Source organism: Setaria viridis, chromosome 5, assembly GCF_005286985.2.
Source record: "Setaria viridis chromosome 5, Setaria_viridis_v4.0, whole genome shotgun sequence".
NCBI lineage: Eukaryota > Viridiplantae > Streptophyta > Magnoliopsida > Poales > Poaceae > Setaria > Setaria viridis.
In genome coordinates this window covers 2,254,288-2,275,000 of record NC_048267.2, presented here as the reverse complement: position 1 = coordinate 2,275,000, position 20,713 = coordinate 2,254,288, and the positions used below count along the sequence as shown (strand labels likewise).

The 20,713-nt window shown below is 45.9% G+C and overlaps 3 protein-coding genes across 4 annotated transcripts; 1 reads left to right on the top strand and 2 right to left on the bottom strand.

The window, feature by feature from the left end:
* Positions 1 to 5,301: 5,301 nt before the first annotated feature.
* On the bottom strand, positions 5,302 to 9,251 carry LOC117857921 (aspartic proteinase). 2 transcript variants are annotated; one of them, XM_034740833.2, is made up of 12 exons: positions 9,092 to 9,251; positions 8,108 to 8,472; positions 7,962 to 8,022; positions 7,769 to 7,863; positions 7,573 to 7,685; positions 7,218 to 7,491; positions 7,016 to 7,129; positions 6,834 to 6,898; positions 6,592 to 6,730; positions 6,371 to 6,490; positions 5,857 to 5,945; positions 5,302 to 5,735 (listed from the first exon to the last, which is right to left on the bottom strand). In XM_034740833.2, the coding sequence occupies exons 2-12, from the start codon at positions 8,456 to 8,458 to the stop codon at positions 5,651 to 5,653; spliced, it is 1,506 nt and encodes a 501-aa protein (XP_034596724.1). In that variant the 5' UTR covers positions 8,459 to 8,472; positions 9,092 to 9,251; the 3' UTR covers positions 5,302 to 5,650. The 2 variants fall into 2 exon arrangements, with proteins under 2 accessions (XP_034596724.1, XP_034596725.1); XM_034740834.2 differs by having other exon boundaries at positions 9,074 to 9,230.
* Positions 9,252 to 10,717: 1,466 nt separating this feature from the next.
* On the bottom strand, positions 10,718 to 15,291 carry LOC117857306 (putative L-cysteine desulfhydrase 1). The gene is made up of 2 exons (XM_034739904.2): positions 13,796 to 15,291; positions 10,718 to 11,023 (listed from the first exon to the last, which is right to left on the bottom strand). The coding sequence occupies exons 1-2, from the start codon at positions 15,206 to 15,208 to the stop codon at positions 11,012 to 11,014; spliced, it is 1,425 nt and encodes a 474-aa protein (XP_034595795.1). The 5' UTR covers positions 15,209 to 15,291; the 3' UTR covers positions 10,718 to 11,011.
* A 2,226-nt stretch (positions 15,292 to 17,517) lies between these two features.
* LOC117857307 (putative L-cysteine desulfhydrase 1) lies at positions 17,518 to 19,290 on the top strand. The gene has a single exon (XM_034739905.2). It carries the CDS (start codon positions 17,656 to 17,658, stop codon positions 19,036 to 19,038), a length of 1,383 nt encoding a protein of 460 aa, XP_034595796.1. The 5' UTR covers positions 17,518 to 17,655; the 3' UTR covers positions 19,039 to 19,290.
* Positions 19,291 to 20,713: the final 1,423 nt, after the last annotated feature.

The window sequence follows — 20,713 nt, the reverse complement described above, 5'->3', positions numbered from 1 at the left end:
CCCGACGCAGCTCGGCAGGAGGAGCGCAGCGCCGGCGCCGCCCTTCCTGGCTCGGCGGCCGAACTCGGAGAAGGCCAGGACGGCCAGCGCACGCCGCCGTCAGCACCGCCACGACCGCGTGTACAGGAGTGGCGGCGACGACCACATCTCTGCTCGGCCTCGCGAGCGCTTAAGGCCAAAACAAACGAGGGTATTCTTGACATTTGATACCGGGTGACGTGGAACATGTGGCTGGGTTGATGACGTGGAAGGCTTATGTGGCTGTCCAGCGGGGATGAGGGAGGGATTTGAACCGAAAAATGAAGTTTAGAGATTAAATTGAACCTTGCAGAAGTTGAGGGACAAAATTGATCCAAAGTAAAAATTTAGAGACGAACTTAACTATTTTGCCTTTCAAAAATGCCCAAGGTCAAAGCTAGCAGCCATACAACATGAACCTAAATTAACTAGACCACCAGTCAGAAGATAGTTCCGAACCCAGTGACGATATTGCTAAAATGGCCAGGGCCGAGAAGCAGCGCCAAGAGAAACTGATTACGCCTGATCTGGCTTTGGCAACCCCACATTCAGAGACTAAGCCAGAAGCAATCTCATCGGTGTTATAGAAGAAGCCTGTATATTTTCATTCTATTTTTCAAAGAAGGTTATTTTAAATGTAGAATTTGGACTAATTTGTCACAACGACTCTAGTCTTGTATGGTAGGAAAAAGTAAATTCCACATGTACATGTAGTCGCATGAGTTATCTCAGCCGTTCATTTCTCTCACAAAATATCCATCCAACCATTGAATTTCTCACCTACTCATGATTCTTTCGTCTACCAATGATTCATCTCATCATTGATTTTAAGATGGACGGTTCATATAGACCATGTGGTCACATGTACATGAGAAGTATGGTATTTGTGTTTGTTAAATCGGACCTTGAATGTGAATCTCATCTTGACTAATTGACAGCACTACAGGATTAAGAAGGATAGTAATTCATGTATGAATATTCTCATGTAACTGATACGTTGAATGTGAAATGCCGCACACATATTATCGAGTATAGCATATGTAAGGAAAATAGTGCTATGCCATGATTTTGGTGATTAATAATAACATAGTTATTATTGGTGTTTGCAAGATGCACCATTGTAGAGCCTGCGAAGAAAATCTGGAGACAGCAGTTAAGCACCCACCTCTTCATGGGCCGACTTCACGAAATCTGGGACTTGAACGCAACGTCGAGGCACACCCGAGCGCCCTGAATTCAAACGGCAGAAGCTTGCTGCTTCCCTGCGCCGCATGCCCAACCTGGCCGCCGGCGACGCTCGGTGACTGGCGAGACGCTCCCGTGTCCTTCCCCGCCGCGCCATCTCGTACCGGAAAGATCAAGTCGATCTAGTCTCCCTTGCGTAGAGGAAACCGTGCAAGAAGCGACCTCGGCATTCATCGAAGCTGCACGAGGCGCTAAGCGGCCGCGCGCACAGTGCGGTGGGGACGCACAGAGAGCTGCGGTGGAACCTAGTGCTACCGGAAAACTAAGCATGTACCGGACGTCATGCACCGGCCACCGGAGCCGTTGTAGTACCGGTTTGGAACCTCAACTGGTACTAAATGGTAGCACATGGACCACGTGACCGATAACTAGATTTCCCAGGAAACCATTTAGTATCGGCTGGTGGTTTCATCTGGTACTAAATGGTGAGAATGTCATTTAGTACCGGCTAGTAGTTTCAACCGGTACTAAATCAAACATTTAGTACTGGTTGAAGCTACCAGCCGGTACTAATGTCAACCATTTGCTCTATATATAAATGAGATGCTTTCTTAGCTTCCTCCTCAAGCAAGCTTGCTCGGGTTTCGTTTTTCTTCACTCGACTAGCTTCTTCACTAGACCGGTTAGCAACTTCATTCTCTCTCCTCTAGTTATAGTATTCTAGTTTTTTTAATGAGCTAGTTTTATGTTACAAATGGAGTACTTATTGCTTTATTAGAGCAAGGAGGATGGAGAGTTTTTAGAATGAGTTCTATGTTACAAATGGAGTACTTGTTGATCTTTTAGAACGAGGAGGATGGAGAGTTTTTTAGAGTGAGGTGAATGGGGAATTTTCTGGAATAAGTTTTATATTACAAATGGAGTACTAGCTTGTTGATCTTTTAGAACAAGGAGAATGGAGAGTTTTTTAGAGTGAGGAGAATAGAGAGTTTTTTAGAATGAGTTTTATGTTACAAATCGAGTACTTGTTGATCTTTTAGAACGGGGAAATGGAGAGTTTTTTAGAGTGAGGACTAAATATTATAAATACATTTACTCTATCTTTCTCCTACCTAATATTGATCAAGTTCTTTATCTAAGACGAAGCTCTATGTCCATTTTTCACGTAATACGATGCAGATGGACCAACAATGGATGTAACACCTCCGCCCTCCAATACCATAGAACAGAACAACTTCGAGTCCACAAACTCTGGCTAAACATCATAAAAGAATCTTGAAATAGTTTTCCAAACACCTTTTGGAGCTAAATTTTCATAATAGAAGTATGGTGGTCAATAGCCAGTTCAGGCTGACCCATCGACTTATGGTTGGTTTTGAATTGCCAAAATGGTCTTTTGCCTAGACAGGCTATTGGACCACCATACTTCTATTATGAAAATGCGGCACTTGCTTCAAAAGACGTTTGGACAATTATTTTAAAATTCCTTTATGATATTCAGTCAGAGTAGGTGGACTCGTAGATCTCATTGTACCATTATTTTAGATTGGTGTATCTTTTTATCTCACAAATTAATGGTCGTGATGTGGACGATCTTATGTTCTAAACATCTCATTTATGTAAGACTTAATAAATGTGCTAGATTATGTTGATAGGTTCTTAGGAATCGACATTATCGATATAAATTGTAGTTTCTATGTTCCGGTGATTAACGGTCACGATGTGGATGACCCTAGGTTCCAAGTATCTCATTTATGTAAGATTTAATATGTACGGTGAATTTTATATGTAATGTACTCTAGTTAATATTTGTGATGAATTTTTATCTCTACTATTTCATATATATACATATATACATGTGACAACCTTGTTGTAATGATTGAAACATTTTATTAGAACTAAAATAGTGTGCGCGGGAAAGAAAACTGTTGGAGGCGGATAGTTTCAGCTCCCGCCAATTTGGCAACTTTAGTACCGGTCGGAAGCATGCCTGGAACTAAATGGAGGAATTTAGTACCAGGCAAAGGCCGAAACCTATACTAAATGCTCCTAATTTCAGATCCCATCATTTAGCAACTTCAGTACCAGTTGGGAGCCCTGCCCGGTACTAAATGGAGGAATCTAGTACCGGGCAAAGGCTAGCACCGGTTCTAAAGTATCCCACCTACAAATACTTCGTCTTCTCCAAACACTTAGAAGTTTTCAAAAATTAGCAGTTCCTCCCTCTGCGCCGCGTCGGCCCCATCCCCGTCACCCTCGCCCACCGCCGCCAACCCGTTCCCGTCGCTGTCGCCATCGCCGTCGCCCACCACCACCATGCCAGTCCTGTCCCCATCCCTGTCTCCATTGTTGTCGCCCCGTCCTGTCCCCATCTCCATCACTATTGCCATCACCCGTCGCCCCATCCCCAGCTCCGTCACCCATCACCATCGCCCCGTCCCCGACTACTACCACCCCATCCCCCGCCACCGTCCTCATTGCCGCACATCTTCCTTCCCCGCACCCTCCCCGATTAGGTTTTCTTTTTTTATTCTAATTTTGATTTTGATGCATTAAAATGATTTTACTACCCGTATTGGATTAAAATGGCTATGATTTTGCTTGATTTGGATACCAATTTGTATTGGATGCTAAGTAATTATTTTTTGTGATACAATTATGGTATAAGGCTATATCTTTTAGAGGACATGTAGATATTCACGGGTAGCATTGTGATAGAATTATGGATGGTTATGAAATGATGGTCTAGATTTATTTCAATATATATAATGTGCGTATATGAAAATGTATTATTGGTGGCAAAATTGACTAGTTAAGAAAAAGGTGGTAAATTATCTTACCACAATTTTACTTGGACGGTTTGGGCTAACTATGGCAAGTGAAAGTTCTTCTCGCCATGGTGGTGGCGGCCGTGGAGGTGTCCGTCATGGTGGTGGCGGCCGTGGATACTACATTTTCGAGGAGCCACCGTTGGCTCGTCCTCCAGGAATTCACTTCCCTAATCGCGTCATTGACTTGCCAAAAGTCAATCGAAGCAAAGGAACAATTCCTAACATAGTAATATTCTTTCCTTCTTATAATTGGTTTTTTTTCTACACATGAATAATTCCTAAATTTATTTTTCGACAATATTAGATGGTTGAAATATGTGTCGAAGCTCTAGGTGGTACTTCTCCTTTAGTGTAATCCAAGATAGTTGGTCCATGAAATTTTGAAAGAGTAAAAATCTCTTTTCAAGTACCTATTCGAGAACACGTGTCGATTGGATGAGAGTACCAGGACAACCCATCTCGATAGTTTCAATTGTCGTATGGGGTCAATTAGCACTAAGTAAGGTAAATTTTGAAAGCACCGCCGTGGAGGTCTACCTATAACAGCTTAAGGATCATGGGTACTTTGTGCCAGATTTCTCATATTTTTAAATAAAGGCGCTCGAGGAGGGAGAAAGCAATATGACTAGGACTACTGAGAGACTTTGTTAGCTGAATCGACGTGACATGGTATGGAACATATCTAATCATTCTTTTATCTTTAATTATATTACATCTTTTAAATTTCATCACGTTACTCTTTTTTTAGGATGTCTTTAGTCAAACCTTGGTGGCGATGAGCTTTCATGCGATTATGGTCAAGTCTTGGATGTGTTGAATTATAGTTACACCGATGGAAATCCGATACGCACCAGAGATTCCAAGCTTCAAGCTCATTTCACTTTATATAGGCTATTTCAGTTGACGTCATCTCCATTGTTCGAGATTTATGGTAGTACATGTGACCATCCTTGTAAAGCGCTAGAGAATTCGTGCTCTCGCTTGTATTGATGAAGTTCCAAGGAGACTTAAGCTACGTGGCATCAGCTGCTTCCCGACGACCCTCCTCCACCCGCCGGCCCACGCGCCTGATCGAGCTGACGTCTCCATGGGCCATGGGCCATGGCCAGCGAACGGGCGGGCTCTTCCTCGCGCGGTTGGCAAGCTTGTTCCGGCGATGGCGTCCCCTATACCGACTACCGACTGAGCAAGGTAGGTGGGCAAGTGCTGTTGGCAAGAAATTTCAACATCGTCACATCATCTACATCAGAGTCAATACCGGGCTGGATTATCCTAGAAAAGCACTAGATTATTACATTGCCATAACGTCATAACGATCATACAAAGATGCATTATTTAACGAGTCCGAAATGGCTAGTGTCGATATGAGCCCAGTGACTAGTCTAGGCCAGTACACATGATGAGATCAGGTGAAAAGCCCCAATCTTCATCGTGCTCCCGTGCTCATTACATCGAATTCCATGTACCGGAGCTTCATAACTAGCGTAGCTCCATTCGCAAACACGTATCGGATATCCCCTACAGGTCTCCGCGCGCACGCATACTACTAAGCTTTGCAGCTTATACCGGTCTGCAACATATGTACAATACTGGAATAGTAAACTGGACTCCAGCCCTCAGGCAGACTTGGCGAACCCGATCCTGTTCTCGCCGAAGTCGAAAACGGTGTGGTACGCGCCCATGAACACGTCCCCAAGTATCCTGAATGTTTTATGAGGCAATGTTAGATTTGCAGGTTTGCTGCTATCTAGGGCAATGCAGTTACTGAAGAATGTGGATCGGTGCCAGTTATGCAAATACTATTGTTCAGCAACCAGCGTACCAGAGCGGGCCACGAGGAGGCGGTATGTCGAATGCCATGAACCCACTGATACAGATGGTTTGGCCTGCTTGCTCCAGCTTCACAATGTACTGCAGCACAGTCGTGGTAAGGTTATAGGTAGCACTCGTATGGTAACAAGGCATATGAAAAAGGCAACAATGACTACTTGCTTGAAGTTGATATCTGGTGAGACTTTTTTTATATAAAAAAAAATGAATGACAATCATGCTAAACCTCCAAAGCTCTAGGATGGAGTGAACTGCACTGCCATATGGTTGGCTACTTGGTTCCTCAATACTACCCAACTGAAGGTATCCTATGATTGTTTGACTTTATTGGAATCAAATTTGCCCAATTATTGGAAATAAAGCATTGCAAAAAAGGCCCCCAAACAAAATTTGCTAATGGAAGTAGGCTTCAGAACTTAAACTATGGGAATCAGATTACTGCATTTTCCCCAACTAAAGTTCCGCTGTTAATTCCAAGCCTGAAGAAAATGTAACTAGGAAGCTACCTGCTCTGGTGTTAAGGTGAAAGTCTTGTTCGCTATGGTGAATGCAAGATTTGGCATCTTTGAGATCTGATGGCAGTCGACTGTTGATTCACCATTGGGGCTAGGGAGGCGCTCACAGAGCTGCAATGCACATTGGAATTGGAAAAGTTGTCACGTTTTCTTGCACCACTTTTCAATCACAAAAGGGTGTTGATGTAACCTGATGAAGTTAGTAGCCTAACCTGATTAGCATAGTTCAAAATGAGCTCTTTAGTTTTGTTTTCTCGGAGTTGATTCTGTATCCAGATAACAGCCATCTCACAAGCAGTACAGAAAAGATCAGAACTCTTTTGTTTCTCGACAACTGATTCAATTGGGTTGCTGTGCAATGATTCATGAAAACAACAAGCCTGTTATGAAAACAAAAACGATGCATAGATACTACAGCCGGAATTACAATTTAAGGATATATAGCTCAGCTGACCTGACAGAATGGGTACCATCGAACACACAGAGACCGATCTGAGTGCACACCTTTTGTGGACTAGTCTGTTCAATCACAAAATGTTTTGTAATCAGACAATGCAAGTTGCAAGATCAATGTACAAAAAACATGCATCACAATGAAACTTCATATAGCAGAGGGGAAAGCAGCAACCACTAAACCTGCGCTATGAGCAACTCAAGGATCATCTCTCCATACTCTCTCACCACTTCTTTGCATTCTGTGCTGATGATCCCCTCAGCCCCAATTGCATGATTGATTTGAGCCACTATGGTCTGGAAGCAGAACAAAAGGCAAAGTAACACCACTATTCCAAAACATTTTAAATGTGCATCTTACATTAAGGGATTCAAGAACACATACAGTTGGACCAGCAAGCAGTGAAGTCCCTGAGTCAACAATAGCAGCACAACCACCAGCACAGTAACCTGTCGAGTGGCCACCAATCAGAAGATCCCCCATGTCAAACTGCCAGTAGCCTTTGCGAGTAACAGGGACATATGTGTGCCTTCCCTTGTAGTGCTTTGGGTCAAAACCGCCAAAGACAAGTTCACCTCCCACAGATGCATCAGGATCACGGTTAAGCCAGAACGAGAAAACATCCTTTGCGATCAGCTTTTGCTCTTTCATGCTCTGCCTGTTTGTTGCATACAGCAGAGAAATTGTTAAACAGGTTTCGAGTTGTGTGACTTGATTTAAGAATGGATTGAATAGGTACCAAATCGGAGGGGCTCCTCCCACAGAAATTTCAGGAAATCCAAGGCCAAGAATTCCATCAAACTTTCCAATGATAAAAGTAGGGCTGGTTTCACGGGTCGTCTCAATGAACTTCTGAAAGTATAATGGTACTATACTATTAGTAATTATGCATGAACTTTCTGTGGAGGCATAACTTTTACTGCTTTACATTTCACCTGATTTTTGACAACGAGGTTGCCGACTAACACATTGTCTTCACTGAAGAAGCCAGCAATTTGCCCAGAACCATATGTTATTGTGCAAGTTTCCCCTGTATAGTTTGAATGATATGTGAGTGTTTACCAAATTACCAGCCTTTCTAACTCACGAAAGGAAAATCAATTACAGAAGCAACAGATTCTTTCATACCATTCCTTTTGTAAGTCCTTGACTTGGCTGATCTGTATCTGTGGTGTAAGTAGCATGCTATCTGGAACGTGGACACATAAATATCAAATTTACTGCATCACACTTTGCGTTAAAACATACACCAAAATCTCAGACGGTGAACGTACTGAAAAATAGCACCTCGACGAGGGAACCCACAAGTTGGAGCTTCCAGTGTCAAATATCACCGTGAAGTTCTGTGGTGGCGTGCCGATGCCGATCTCTCCAAAGTACTGAGTGTCCAGGTAGTTGTCCAAGGGAACTATATCATCGTTTGAGGAACCGAGAGATTGGCGAGAGCCACCGAACCTTCGAAGGTGACTCTCCTGCCTAGCCAATTTAGCAGCAGTCAAAGCTTCCTTGTCCAGACTCTTCTTATTGATGTTGATTCTTAGCAGTCCATCGGAGGAAGCATGAAGCAGCAAGGCACATGACAGGATCCAAAAACAAGTGAGCAACACAAGATGCTTCTGCCCCATGGTCCCTGAACTCCCTGAGAAAATTAGCTCCAATCAGCAAAATGATTGGTATGGATCTAATACCAATTTGTTCCATGTAGTAGGTCCTTTTGTGGGGGTGAGTGGGGCTGAAAGTTGGAGTTGTGATTTGTGGAAATAATACTGTTTAAATTTAAAAATCAAAAGATTGACTAGATTATGACAGGAAAATGAAATCGAACATACTTAAGCTATTAACCGGTTAACCCCCTTTCTTTTCTACTCATGCGAGAACTGCACGGTTTTCTTCAAATCCTGAAAAAGAACTATGCAATTCCTTTGGTTCCAAAAAGAACCTAGAACGCTCTGTCGAAATCCGGGGAAAACATAACTACCGGTTCACATAATCACATGAATCCTGTTATTCTGTTATCTGGTAACTACGGGATCATGAAATCGAAGTTGCAAGGATCGTTAGCAGAGCAGTATCCCAGTACATCAAGAAAGGCACCAAACAGGAAAAGGAGGAAGAAATCGCAACAGAGAATATACAGTGGGTGCCTACTAATCCGTAACAGGAACTTGATTGCGAACACCGGAACGGATGGCAACTAAAATATCAGAACAGCAGGCTGAGGAAAGTGAAGAAGCAGCTACCTAGGGCACGGCCCGTACCTTGCTTCCGCCGTGTGCTTCCCCAACCGCAGAGAAGGGGAAAGCTAGTGGAGACTGGACAGCTCGTGGGGAAAGAGTGGAAGATAAATGGACACACCAATCGGATGAAGCGTCAGTAGTCTCCTCCTGTGGCACTGTCTAGATGCAACGCAAACCGTCAAAGCGCAATGAAGTGTGCATACTGCGTACTGGTGGGACTTCAATGACATGTGGGACCACAGGCAGGCTGCCCTACATGTCAACGGCAGAATTCTTTACTGTAAAGTGTAAACTGCGAAGTGGTAAAAGGAAAAGGTATATTCTCTTTAGGACGGTTCTCCTGGAGAAGAAAACGGAACAGCCTGCGATTATATGTAAGAAAAAGAAAGCGATATATGGAGTTGATGGAACGGCGTTTAAGAAAATCGAAGAGGTGAAGGCGACAGGTGGTGATATTTGTTTGAGCTCAGCGCAGCGCATCTGCTGCAGTAGTTTGCCGCTGATACGGATATAGGCCAACAAGGCAACAAAAAAATATGCCACCAATGGCTCCTCGTTGCTCAGCCCGTTCGCTTCAGCTTATCAACCGACTTATCGGCCATCGAACAGTATTTTTCTCTCACAATAAATCAGCCGTTTCAGCTTTTCAGCCGACTTATAAGTCCAGAACAGGACTGCTATCTTTCTAATCTTCACCCTGTTGCTCAGTTTGGGCTTTGGATAAACAGCAAAGGAAATCCATCCTGCAAGGTCAAAATGATCGACATGTAGGCTCACACGTTGCACACATTTTGTGCCCTGAAAATTGTTATATTTGCGCTTGTGCACGTTTATTCGACGATGCTAGAAATGATGGTCTAGCCCTACCTCTGCACGGCAAGCTAAGCGGGATGCCTACAAAGTACTGGTCGAGAGCAAATAATGTGGGCTTCACAGGCAGAAGCAACACTTGTTTTTGAGGGGACCGAAATCGGTGGAGAGGATGAAACCACCAAGCCGGATTCTTCTCTCCCTCTGCAGCTTGCCGCATGATGGCCGGCGGGGCACGGGAGCAGCTTGTGGCGGGGACGGTGGGCGCTTGTCCGGCAGCATAGGACGAAACCTGTCCAGTACAAGCGCCACCGACACCATCAGCGATCATTGCTGCGCATGGCGCGTCTGGCATTGGTGCTCCCCGAACGCTGCGCACGCTGGCAATCTCCGTTCAAAATGGCACAATTATTGAAAATTGTAAGAATTCGTTCAAATATTTTTTAAAAAAGTTGAACATTGCATAATTCTAGATGTATCCCTGTTCTATATACGCGCAAGAGCTCAAGTTTAAAATTTGATAGGAAGACGGGGAAAGTAAAAGAAAACTTTCGGATGCAATTGATGTTCAAGGCAAAAAAAAAAAAAAAATTGTCATGATGTCCTATTGCACTTGGAACTTGTCCTTATCTTTTCAATGGCAACGAATTTGGATATTGATCATGGGTGCAAGGTGCGCCTCCACCTGCACTGTTGCACATCGTCGATTTTCACCTTTTTTTCCAATATTTACGACATCTTCACTAGAGACGTAACCTGCGACTTTCACACGAGCAACCAAGAAATCCGCTGCCACTTGTATTGACGACCGATGTGATCGGAAACCAGCAATCAATCTACAGCAGCTGTAAATCACCTTACATTCAGATTATTCTCAGGTTACAGCAGAAAACGGAAATGAGGGGAAGAAGGAAGACGACATGCCAGGGCATTATTGTTACATACACTGAACGCCAAATACAACACATGTCAGTTCCTGAAGGTACACTACATTCATCAACTGGCTTGGCCATGGGAGGGGGAATTACATCACGATGTGGCGCTGGCTGCGTTGACCCGACCCACACCTAAGTAGTCGGCCACGGCGGTCTTCAGGTGGACTGCTGCCTGGCTAGAAGGTCATCATCACTCCTAAGATTCTTGCTGCAACCATAACCATTGAAAATCCATCAGATGGCAGAAGTCATACAATCAGATTACAAATGAATAACCGTTAGGTACTTGACAAATACTGTGACCATCAACCCAAGGCTAGTTTATCACAATGGTGGCAGCAACTACCAGATTGAAATAATACATCCATAGATGTCAGAAAAGTAAGCGATAAAGAAAACCCAGACAATCCACAGCCATCAATGTGTAAATTTTGAGCATGTATGGACCATGCTGTTAAGTTGCATAGTCTTTGAGCCTGATGATACATTGGGATGCCTGTGGACCATTGTCACTGAATCAAGACCAAGTGCATCTAACCAGCACGTGCAATATGAATAATATAATGTTGTTATTAAGCATTAGTGTGTGCTCCTAGTGATGGATAGTAGAAACCAAGTTGAACTTGGAAGGTGTATAGCGGGAATATAGAGTTCAATATCAACATGAACAATGATCTGATTTCCACAGGAATAACTCTGATTGTTAAGAGTGCAGAACATATTAGTCGTGGCACCCTTATCCTTGTATTGCAAGTTCTCACTTCTCAATTTCACATTATCATTCTTTTAAGTTTATAGTTCTCAACTTCTCGCCTGATATGGCCAATCCAGATGAGAAAACCAATAAAAGAAGGGCAACATCATTAAGCCATTTTAACATAGGATGGAACTTGAGAATGATAATGCTATATTTTTAAAGTTTTTCAATCTTAACTACCTAAGACAAGGGCAGTGCTGACTTTGAACCTTCCAAGTTTTTTTGAAAGGAAGTGGGAAACAATAAAATGCTATATTTTCTGAATGCAACTCCGTATTCTCTACCAGCAGAGTTGCTCACTTAATATGGCAATTATTCCATAACTTTAGCTTTAGCACGATAGTGGGTCTCAAAAACCACAATCAGAAGCCTTGACATATGGCATATAGCTAAACTCATTCACGAAATCATAAAGTTTTAATGAAATAGGACTTTGTGCTAGTCAACATGAACAAAAAAAACAAACACGAATCTTGGACAAACCAATATCTATATCCTCACAGCATACAGAAATTGATGTTTATATCCCGAACAGCTTAGCAATTCTATACATTATAATTATCCTTTTATGTAACAGAAAATGTTGCTTAACTACAATCCTGAACTACACAAGTTCCTAATAAGATGTAACAAAATCAAATAATCACAACATTGACCTAACCAGCATGCATTTGCACTATTTGAAAGGCAAGAGGTTAGCAATCAAATGCAGCTGCTTCTGATATCCAAAAATGGATAATCAATATCAACAATAATGAGATCATTATAATACAGTGCAAGTTCCTCCCCCTCCCTCTCTCTTTGTGTGTGGTGGTGCAAATGTTTGGTTTTTGCAAGTTTTAATAAGGGGAACTGAGGGTGCATTTGGCAGAGCTCCCAGAGCTGATTCCCTGCTGGAATCCAAACAGTTTTTCAGAGAGAAGTGATTCTCTGAAATGAACTAAGAGGCTGGGAGCTGGAAAAAAGTAGCTTCTCCTGATTCTGTGAAGTGATTCTCCATCTTGATTTTAAGAGTTTATGCTAGAGAATCAAAGAGAATCACTTTCAGCCACAGAATCACTTCTCTTAGAGAATCAGCTCCCATAAAGAATCAGAATCAGATGGAGCTGATTCTGATTCTCTGAGAGAAGTGATTCTGTGGCTGAAAGTGATTCTCTTTGATTCTCCAGCATAAACTCTTAAAATTAGGATGGAGAATCACTTCACAGAATTAGGAGAAGCTACTTTTTTTCATCTCCCCGCCTCTTAGTTCATTTCAAAGAACCACTTCACAGAATCAGCAGAGAATCACTTCTCTCTGAAAAACTGTTTGGCAGAGCTCCTGCCGGAATCAGCAGAGAATCAGCTCTGGGAGCTCTGCCAAACGCACCCTAAATGCTGCCATTAGATAGGGTGGAAGGCAGAGAACTCAAAAGTACACAGTATGGCAGCAAGACAATATATTGATGAGACAATTTGTAGTGCACAACAGCAACTGCAACTCTTTGGTACCCTTTCACTTATTAGAAGATTATTGTATCACAGAAGTAGGCTAGGACCTCAAGCATGCATATGACCATTTTCTATTGGTGTTCAAATAAATAGCATTTCAGAGTTCATTGGCAGGTATACTGTAACCTCTGATGAATGCCGCAAGTGTGCACAAGGCAAATTTCTTGTAAGATATAAAAGAAAAAATAAAGGAAAGGTTGGTTGCAAGGATCTGAAGTCAGATTTCAAATTATGTAGGTAGGGAACATCCTCAGCATAAACTTATGCGAGCTAGCAGCTTGAAAATAAACCACCTCAATGTTGGTGGGTACAGATGCGTTGACATGGCTAGATATCATTTTCTTTATGGGGGTATTGTAAAAACAGATTCAAGCATTGGTACCCACTGTTCATGTAGCTAACTTCAGATTGAATTTCCTTTAAGCATTCTTTGTTTTAATGTTTCACAAAACAATGTTGCACCAGTAACTATGCGCTAATCATCAACATTAGCTATATTGAAATTTTTACAGTCTCGAAACAGAACTAATATGCATGTGAACTTAATATCTTTGTATAAACCTGCCTTCTCAAGGACTAAATCCACTAAAAACAACAGAAACATCCATGGTGTTGCTAATATCATCTAACCAACTGTATATTAACCAGGGCAATCATTTATGAAGGAATCTAACCTAAAAAACAACGAAAATTCAGTAACTAAACATGCAGTGATTTCAGCTAAGATAGTACCTTCTCTGAAGGCCGCAACTTGCTGCTGGTGAATCCCTCAGAAACAAGTTTATTGATAGCATCTCTTAGTCTCTCGTAGTCCTCCCTGACATTGTACACCTGGTGTGAGATCCTCACATACCCTGTCACTGGATCACCACTCTTGTCCTTTGCCATCTCCTGCCCTTCCACCCTTCTTGAATTGTAGTATATTGGCACCTCCACCTGGAAGTCCTTCCTCAACATAGTCCTCACTCTCATTGCATCATCATCACTCTCGACACCAAGGCAACCTGGCATCCCCACCATAACCATGCTCCCGCACAATTCAGGTGGCGAGCCAAGAAATGTCCCCCACGCCTCAGCAAGCATCCTACCCATCTCAATCACTTTCTCATGGTTCCGGGTGCGTATCCCCTCAATCCCTCCCTCAAAACGATTTACAAAATCGATAGCTTCAGACACAACAAGCTGGGCACTGTAATCCCGTGTCCCAATCCATCCACTCTCCATAGGCAGCCCATTCCCATACTCATGCGAGACAACAGGGTGGTGAAGCTGGGAGGCTATCGGATCATCCTTGCGGGTGTGCAGAAAGGCCACGGCAGGGGGACAGAAGAACCACTTATGAAGGTTGCTAGTGTAGAAATCAGCCCCAATGTCACGCACGTCCACAGGGACCTGGCCGATAGAGTGCGCAGCGTCAATAAATACCTTGTCAACGCCCTCTTCTCGGCAGATTGCGACGAGCTCCTTCACCGGGATGACAACGCTAGGCATGGATGTGATATGGTCGATGACCGCGAGCCGGACCCTACGGCCCCCTTCCTTGGCGACGGCAAGCGCGGTGCGGAACTCGGCAATAATAGCGTCGGCCGACGCGACGGGGAACGGGAGGGGCACCTCGACGACGGTGGCCCCCGCGCGCGCGACGTACGCGTGGATGGACTTCTTGACGGCGCCGTAGGCGTAGTGGAGCATGAGCACCGCGTCGCCGCGGGCGAAGTGCCCCTCGGCGAAGCTCCACGCGGCGTGCTGGAGGACGATGGCGGCGGCGGTGGTGGCGTTGTCGACGAGGGAGACCTCCGATACGTCGCCGGCGCCGACGGCCCCGGCGACGGCGGCGCGCGAGCGGACCAGCCCCTGCTGGAGGCCGTGGAAGTAGAAGGCGTCGGGCTGCGCGAGGAAGAGGCGCTGCCAGTGGGCCTGCGCGGCGAGGACCGAGGCCGGGCAGCAGCCGAAGCTGCCGTTGTTGACGCGCGCCACGGCGGCGTCGTGGTGCGCGAACTCGGCGCGGATCTCGGCCGCCGAGATCACCGCCCGGGGGCGCTTCGCCGGGGACGGTCCGTTCCCGTTGCCGTGGCCGTTGTCGTGGTCGTGGCCGTTCGCGGCCGCAGCCGCAGCCGCATCGTCGGGGGGCGGGTCCGACGCCATCGCCGCCGCGCTAGGGTTGGTTGGCCCGGATGGGGAAGAGAGAGGGGGAGAATTGGGAGTGATAGAGGAGGGAGAGAGAGAGAGAGTGTGTGTGTGCGCGCGTGTTGGGGATGGATTGGGGTCGCCCGCTCGAGGCGGGCCGCCCGGGTTGGCCGTGGGCCCCACGGCCCTCGATGGATGACCGAACGGTCCGGAAGGCAAAGCACAAAAAAAAAAAAAAAGAGGTCGCCGCCCTTCTGCTGAAAACCGCGCGGCACGAGTTGACGACATTCTCTCACAGAGTAGACATGGGTCGCCGCCGGTTCGTCGTCTTTGCTCGACGGCACGAGCCGGGCTCCATGACGGGCCGGGCCGCCCGTATTGTTCTTCTCCGCCGGCCGGATTGCGCTGCGTCTGTGTCAAGGAGTCCGCGGCTCCGGCCGTGCTTACGTGGATGGATGCGGCCGTGGACCCCGCTGGCGAGCGAACAGGCAAAGAAACGGTAGAAGAAGAAATTCCTATGGGAGTAGCCGTGACGTGACGGCACGGCAGCTGCTCACATAATCCGTCTCGGGTAATAGATAGGTTGAGTTTGACAGAGTTTATCAAACCGGCGCTCGACGCGGAGCCCCCAATAATTCCCCCAGCGGCGGTATTATATTGATATATACACATGACACTCGAGGGGGAGAGGCTAGTATTTCGTGTTAGTTTGGGACACATTCCGTCGTTTGTTTGGCAGTGGTGGAGCAACCGAATTCTTTTTTTTGGTATGGTGGAGCAACTGAATTCTTTCTTTTTATGGTGGAGCAATTGAATATGTATGGCTAGTATTTCGTGTTAGTTTGGGGCTCGTTCCGTCATTTATCGGTACTATAAGTGTCAGTTGATTAGAAAAATAATTAAAGTGAACTATAGTTTAGAATGGGAATACAACATATTTTTTTTTTCGCCTGCACCATATAAATTTTGATTTCGCGTCATCCTTTCTGAGTACGATCTCACCCCCCCATTGGTAGCTTATTCCTCGTACTTTAAAGTTTGCTAGTAAAATGCACATGCGACACGTACTGTTTTGAAAAAATATTAGACATTGTGCGGCGACCGCATATACATGTAGAAAAATGATACATGTAACTATTGTTCCATGATGCTGCTTCGTCTCCAACTCCTGTTTGCAACTCTTGCGAACAGTAAGTGATTCACCATTTCAAAGCTTACCTTTTAAATAGTTTTACGAAACACAATATCCTCATCCAACATGATCGAAGACTGCTGTCTGAAGCGAGCACTTCAGGGCACTGTTTTGCTCTAAGGGGCACGCTGAGCTCCACACTATATCTATAATAGCGATACCTAAAATTAAGCAGCAAAATCTCTAGAACATCAGTTTTATGCCATACAGAGTGGTAGAAAAAGATCAGTTAGTTTTTTAGGCAAGCTAATATGAAAATACTCGCAGGCCAGGAACTCGCAGGAACGTATGGGCTTCCGCAGCGGGGCTCACTAGCCTCCGGTCGTGTGGACAGCACCAGGGGTTGGATATTAAGACGTATCTGACATGAAAACTATGATGCAGGATGGTTGAGGATTAGGAAAATACTCATTGTAATAAGAGTAGGTAACCAACCGACCTATAACAATACCCCCGTGTATATAAGGCGAGGCAGGGACTACCTCCAAAACAATTCAATACAACCAACGCAATACAAGTTGTATGGTATTACGCTATTCAGCGGCCCAAACCTATCTAAATCGTGTGTCAGTGTTTACCTTTGAGGTTCTGATCTCAACGAGCCATACCAACCAAAACACTACCTCGAGCACCTCCCTCGGTAGGCTGTCGGGTCTAAACACCGACAAAAGGGGAGCGCAGACGGGAGCAGCTAGGTGGGTGAGCTGCTAGCGGGGGGAGGGGAAGCGTGGGCAGTGCCAACTACCAAGGGAAATCCTACGCGGGGGTATAACGATGGGTAGGAAACAGATCGGTGCGAAAAGAATTAACTTTTTGACAGAAACATTTTCTAACATCTAATTTTTATGGGTCTGCACCCTATCCTCCTCCTCAAATGTATGATAAGTGGATTCAACATGAGGGATACGGTAGATCTAAATTAGGTGAGAAAGGTTTTCAATTGTTTTCGTTCTTTATAGTATAGATTAAACAGAGAAAAAGTATCATGCCAAAATAAGTTATATGTATGTATGTATAAGAGATCATGCTAAAATGTGAGTTATCATGCCGTCCTGTGAAAATCCATTGAGGCGTTGACCTAACAGACGCGAACCTTCCAAGTTCAACTAGTGCCAGAGATGCCTCTAGCCCCTTGACCCGTCGCTAACCCAATGGGCACCAGTGGCATTACGCCCCTCCCAGAGTCAAACCTCTCACTCATCTCCTCGCTAGGCCTCTCACTCATCTGTGATCTGTCGTCTCCTTCCTCCGCTCTTGTGCCCAAAAAACCCCGATGGCCTCGACTCCGCACGGCGACACGCCCGAGAACGGGGACGCCGCGGGCCCGGCGAAGCACCCCCGCGCGCCGATCACGGAGGCCGAGATCCGCGCCGAGTTCGCCCACCACGATGGCGCCGTTGCCCGCGTGAACAACGGCTCCTTCGGCTGCTGCCCGGCCTCGGTCCTCGCGGCGCGGTCGCGGTGGCAGCGCCTCTTCCTCTCGCAGCCCGATGCGTTCTACTTCCACTCCCTCCAGCCGGGGCTCGCCCGCTCGCGCGCCGCGGTGGCCGCCGCCGTCGGGGCGGGCGGTGCGTCCGAGGTGTCCCTCGTCGACAACGCCACCACGGCGGCGGCCATCGTCATGCAGCACGTGGCGTGGAGCTTCGCCGAGGGCGCCTTCGCGCGCGGCGACGCGGTGCTCATGCTCCACTACACCTACAGCTCCGTCAAGAAGTCCATCCACGCGTACGTGGCCCGCGCGGGCGCCACCGTCGTCGAGGTGCCGCTCCCGTTCCCCGTCGCGTCCCCGGGCGCCGTCGTCGCCGAGTTCCGCGCCGCGCTCACGCGCGCCAAGGCCGGTTGCCGGAGCGTCCGCCTCGCCGTCATCGACCACATCACCTCCATGCCCAGCGTTGTCATCCCCGTCAAGGAGCTCGTCGCCATCTGCCGCGAGGAGGGCGTGGACAAGGTCTTCGTCGACGCCGCGCACGCCATCGGCCAGGTCCCCATCGACGTGCGCGACATCGGCGCCGATTTCTACGCCAGCAACCTCCACAAGTGGTTCTTCTGCCCTTCCGCCGTGGCCTTCCTGCACATCCGCAAGGACGACCCCATCGCCTCGGAGCTCCACCACCCCGTCGTGTCGAGCGAGTACGGCAACGGGCTGCCCATGGAGAGCGCGTGGATCGGGGTGCGGGATTACAGTGCACAGCTCGTCGTGCCCGATGCCGTTGACTTCATGAGCCGGTTCGAGGGCGGCATCGAGGGGATAAGCAGACGGAACCATGACAAGGTCATCGAGATGGGCCTGATGCTCGCCGAGGCATGGGGGACGTTTCTCGGCTCGCCGCCGGAGATGTGCGGAAGCATGGTTATGATCGGGCTGCCTGGTTGCCTTGGTATTGACAGCGACGATGACGCGATGAAGGTGAGGGACATGCTGAGGAACGATTTCAAAGTCGAGGTGCCAATATTCCACAATTCAAGAAGCGTTGAAGGACAGGAGATGGCCAAGGACGCGAATGGCGATCAAGTGACAGGGTACGTTAGAATCTCACATCAGGTTTACAATGTCAGGGAGGAGTATGAGGTCCTCAGGGATGCGGTTAACAGGCTTGTTCTTGATGGTTTCTCCTGCAGCAAGCTGAGACCTTCTGGCAAGGTGCTATCTCACTGAAACTATAGTTTGCTTTTTATCTTTGTTGGTTCCCTTCAGTTTCTTTGTGAACCATCGTATAGTTTCAGAAATAATGCTGGCGACATGTTCTCTGCTGATTACTGGTGGTTTGTATCCTCTAGCCTGTATTGGAACATGTTTCTACTATGGTACATGTCCATTAACATCTATGTGCTGTTGGTGTACCTGTACATTAGTGAATTCAGATGTACCAATACCAACGGCTATAATTTTCATGATTTGTTCAAGTTCTGTTCATAGGGTAAAGCATAGCAGAAGTGCGTAATTTGCACAAAAATAGTTCAGTTATGCATTTGAGTAATGATTACCATTACCAACCATTACCGTAAGAATTTGGAACGAGATAGCGACGTGGGTGACCAATGACGGCCTCCAACCCGCGAACTGGCCGTTGCAGTTTTTTGTCCACCAATGGTGGACAAATCTAGTAGATTCCACGAGTGAAGACTGACGCGGACTCAGATCCCTTATCATCCTCGTATGCTGGGTTATATGGAAGGAACACAATGAAAGGATTTTCGATCGTTAAGAATCTACATCACAGCAAATCACACAGACCATCAAGAACGAAGCCTCCATGTGGATCGCAATAGGTGCAAAACACCTTGCGGCTCTTCTGCGGCGTAGTTAGGACAGCTGCCGGTACACTTCAATGAGTTTTTATTCGTAAGCATGAGCGCTTTTCGTCCTCTGTCAAACGTTGTAATTCTTAACTTGTTTGTGCCCGTCTGGCCTTTCCTCTATTTAATGAGCTGCCGGCTCGTTTTTTAAAAAAAAAGATTACCATTACCATAATAGAATCGACTTCTCTCATGTGTTCAAGAAATTCAAAGAACAATCTGTTGCAAGGCATGTCTTTTTTCACTCCATCCTTGTTTTTGCTGACAAATAGCAGGGTTTTCTCGAGCGGATTCCCTGATCGCAGAAGACGGAAGATCTGCCATTGTACTTCGTCTCTGTTAGCCATTTATTTGTTTCACATCACAGGCGCAATGCATTCTGCATAAACGTTGATTGATCTATAGACATGATAAGGCTTGAAGTCCTGAATTATAATTGCCTTTCTTTAGTGATATGCTGACTGCATCTAGAAGGTTATAAAGGAATGCTATAACGCAACAAAATGCGGAATTATGAGGTGGGAAATGCCACTCAGCTATCTTTGTTACTCTAAGATCTTGAAGCCTTGAGATTAATAGTGCCCCTGCTACCTCTTTGTAAGCAGTAAAACCTGACTATCTGTTTATCCATTTGTAAACTGTGAGTGGAAGCCAAACAATTATTCTTTTGTTTTTTCTACTTCTGATGGATATGCCTGGACTTCCACTAGTGACAATAATGTGTGCTCTGTTTTCTTATCCAAAAGCTTCTGACTGATGACTCCTTGCTTTATTTTAGCTCAATGATCCAATGGAGATGTTATGCGTGTTGTATCCCACTGGAAACCCATCTTGCCATTTACCCGAAACCCTGTTTAAGAAGCATCTCATTGGGTACTTGACATTATTATTAAGGATATGCAGCATCATTCTTTACATGCTTGAGGACTTTTTATCGTTTCAGTAGTGCTTTTCAGTATTGGATGCTCGATCTCCCTCTTTTGCAGGTTTTTTTTTTTTTGATAAAGGCCCTCTTTTGCAGGTTGCTTGCTCTG

Excerpts from the sequence above, each read along its gene's own strand:
- LOC117857921 (XM_034740833.2), bottom strand. The coding sequence starts at position 8,458 with ATGGGGCAGAAGCATCTTGTGTTGCTCACTTGTTTTTGGATCCTGTCA. Across the intron at positions 6,899-7,015 it reads TTGAGTTGCTCATAGCGCAG|ACTAGTCCACAAAAGGTGTG; the intron begins GTTTAGTGGTTG and ends GTGATTGAACAG. Across the intron at positions 5,736-5,856 it reads CCTCCTCGTGGCCCGCTCTG|GATACTTGGGGACGTGTTCA; the intron begins GTACGCTGGTTG and ends TAAAACATTCAG.
- LOC117857306 (XM_034739904.2), bottom strand. The coding sequence starts at position 15,208 with ATGGCGTCGGACCCGCCCCCCGACGATGCGGCTGCGGCTGCGGCCGCG.
- LOC117857307 (XM_034739905.2), top strand. The coding sequence starts at position 17,656 with ATGGCCTCGACTCCGCACGGCGACACGCCCGAGAACGGGGACGCCGCG.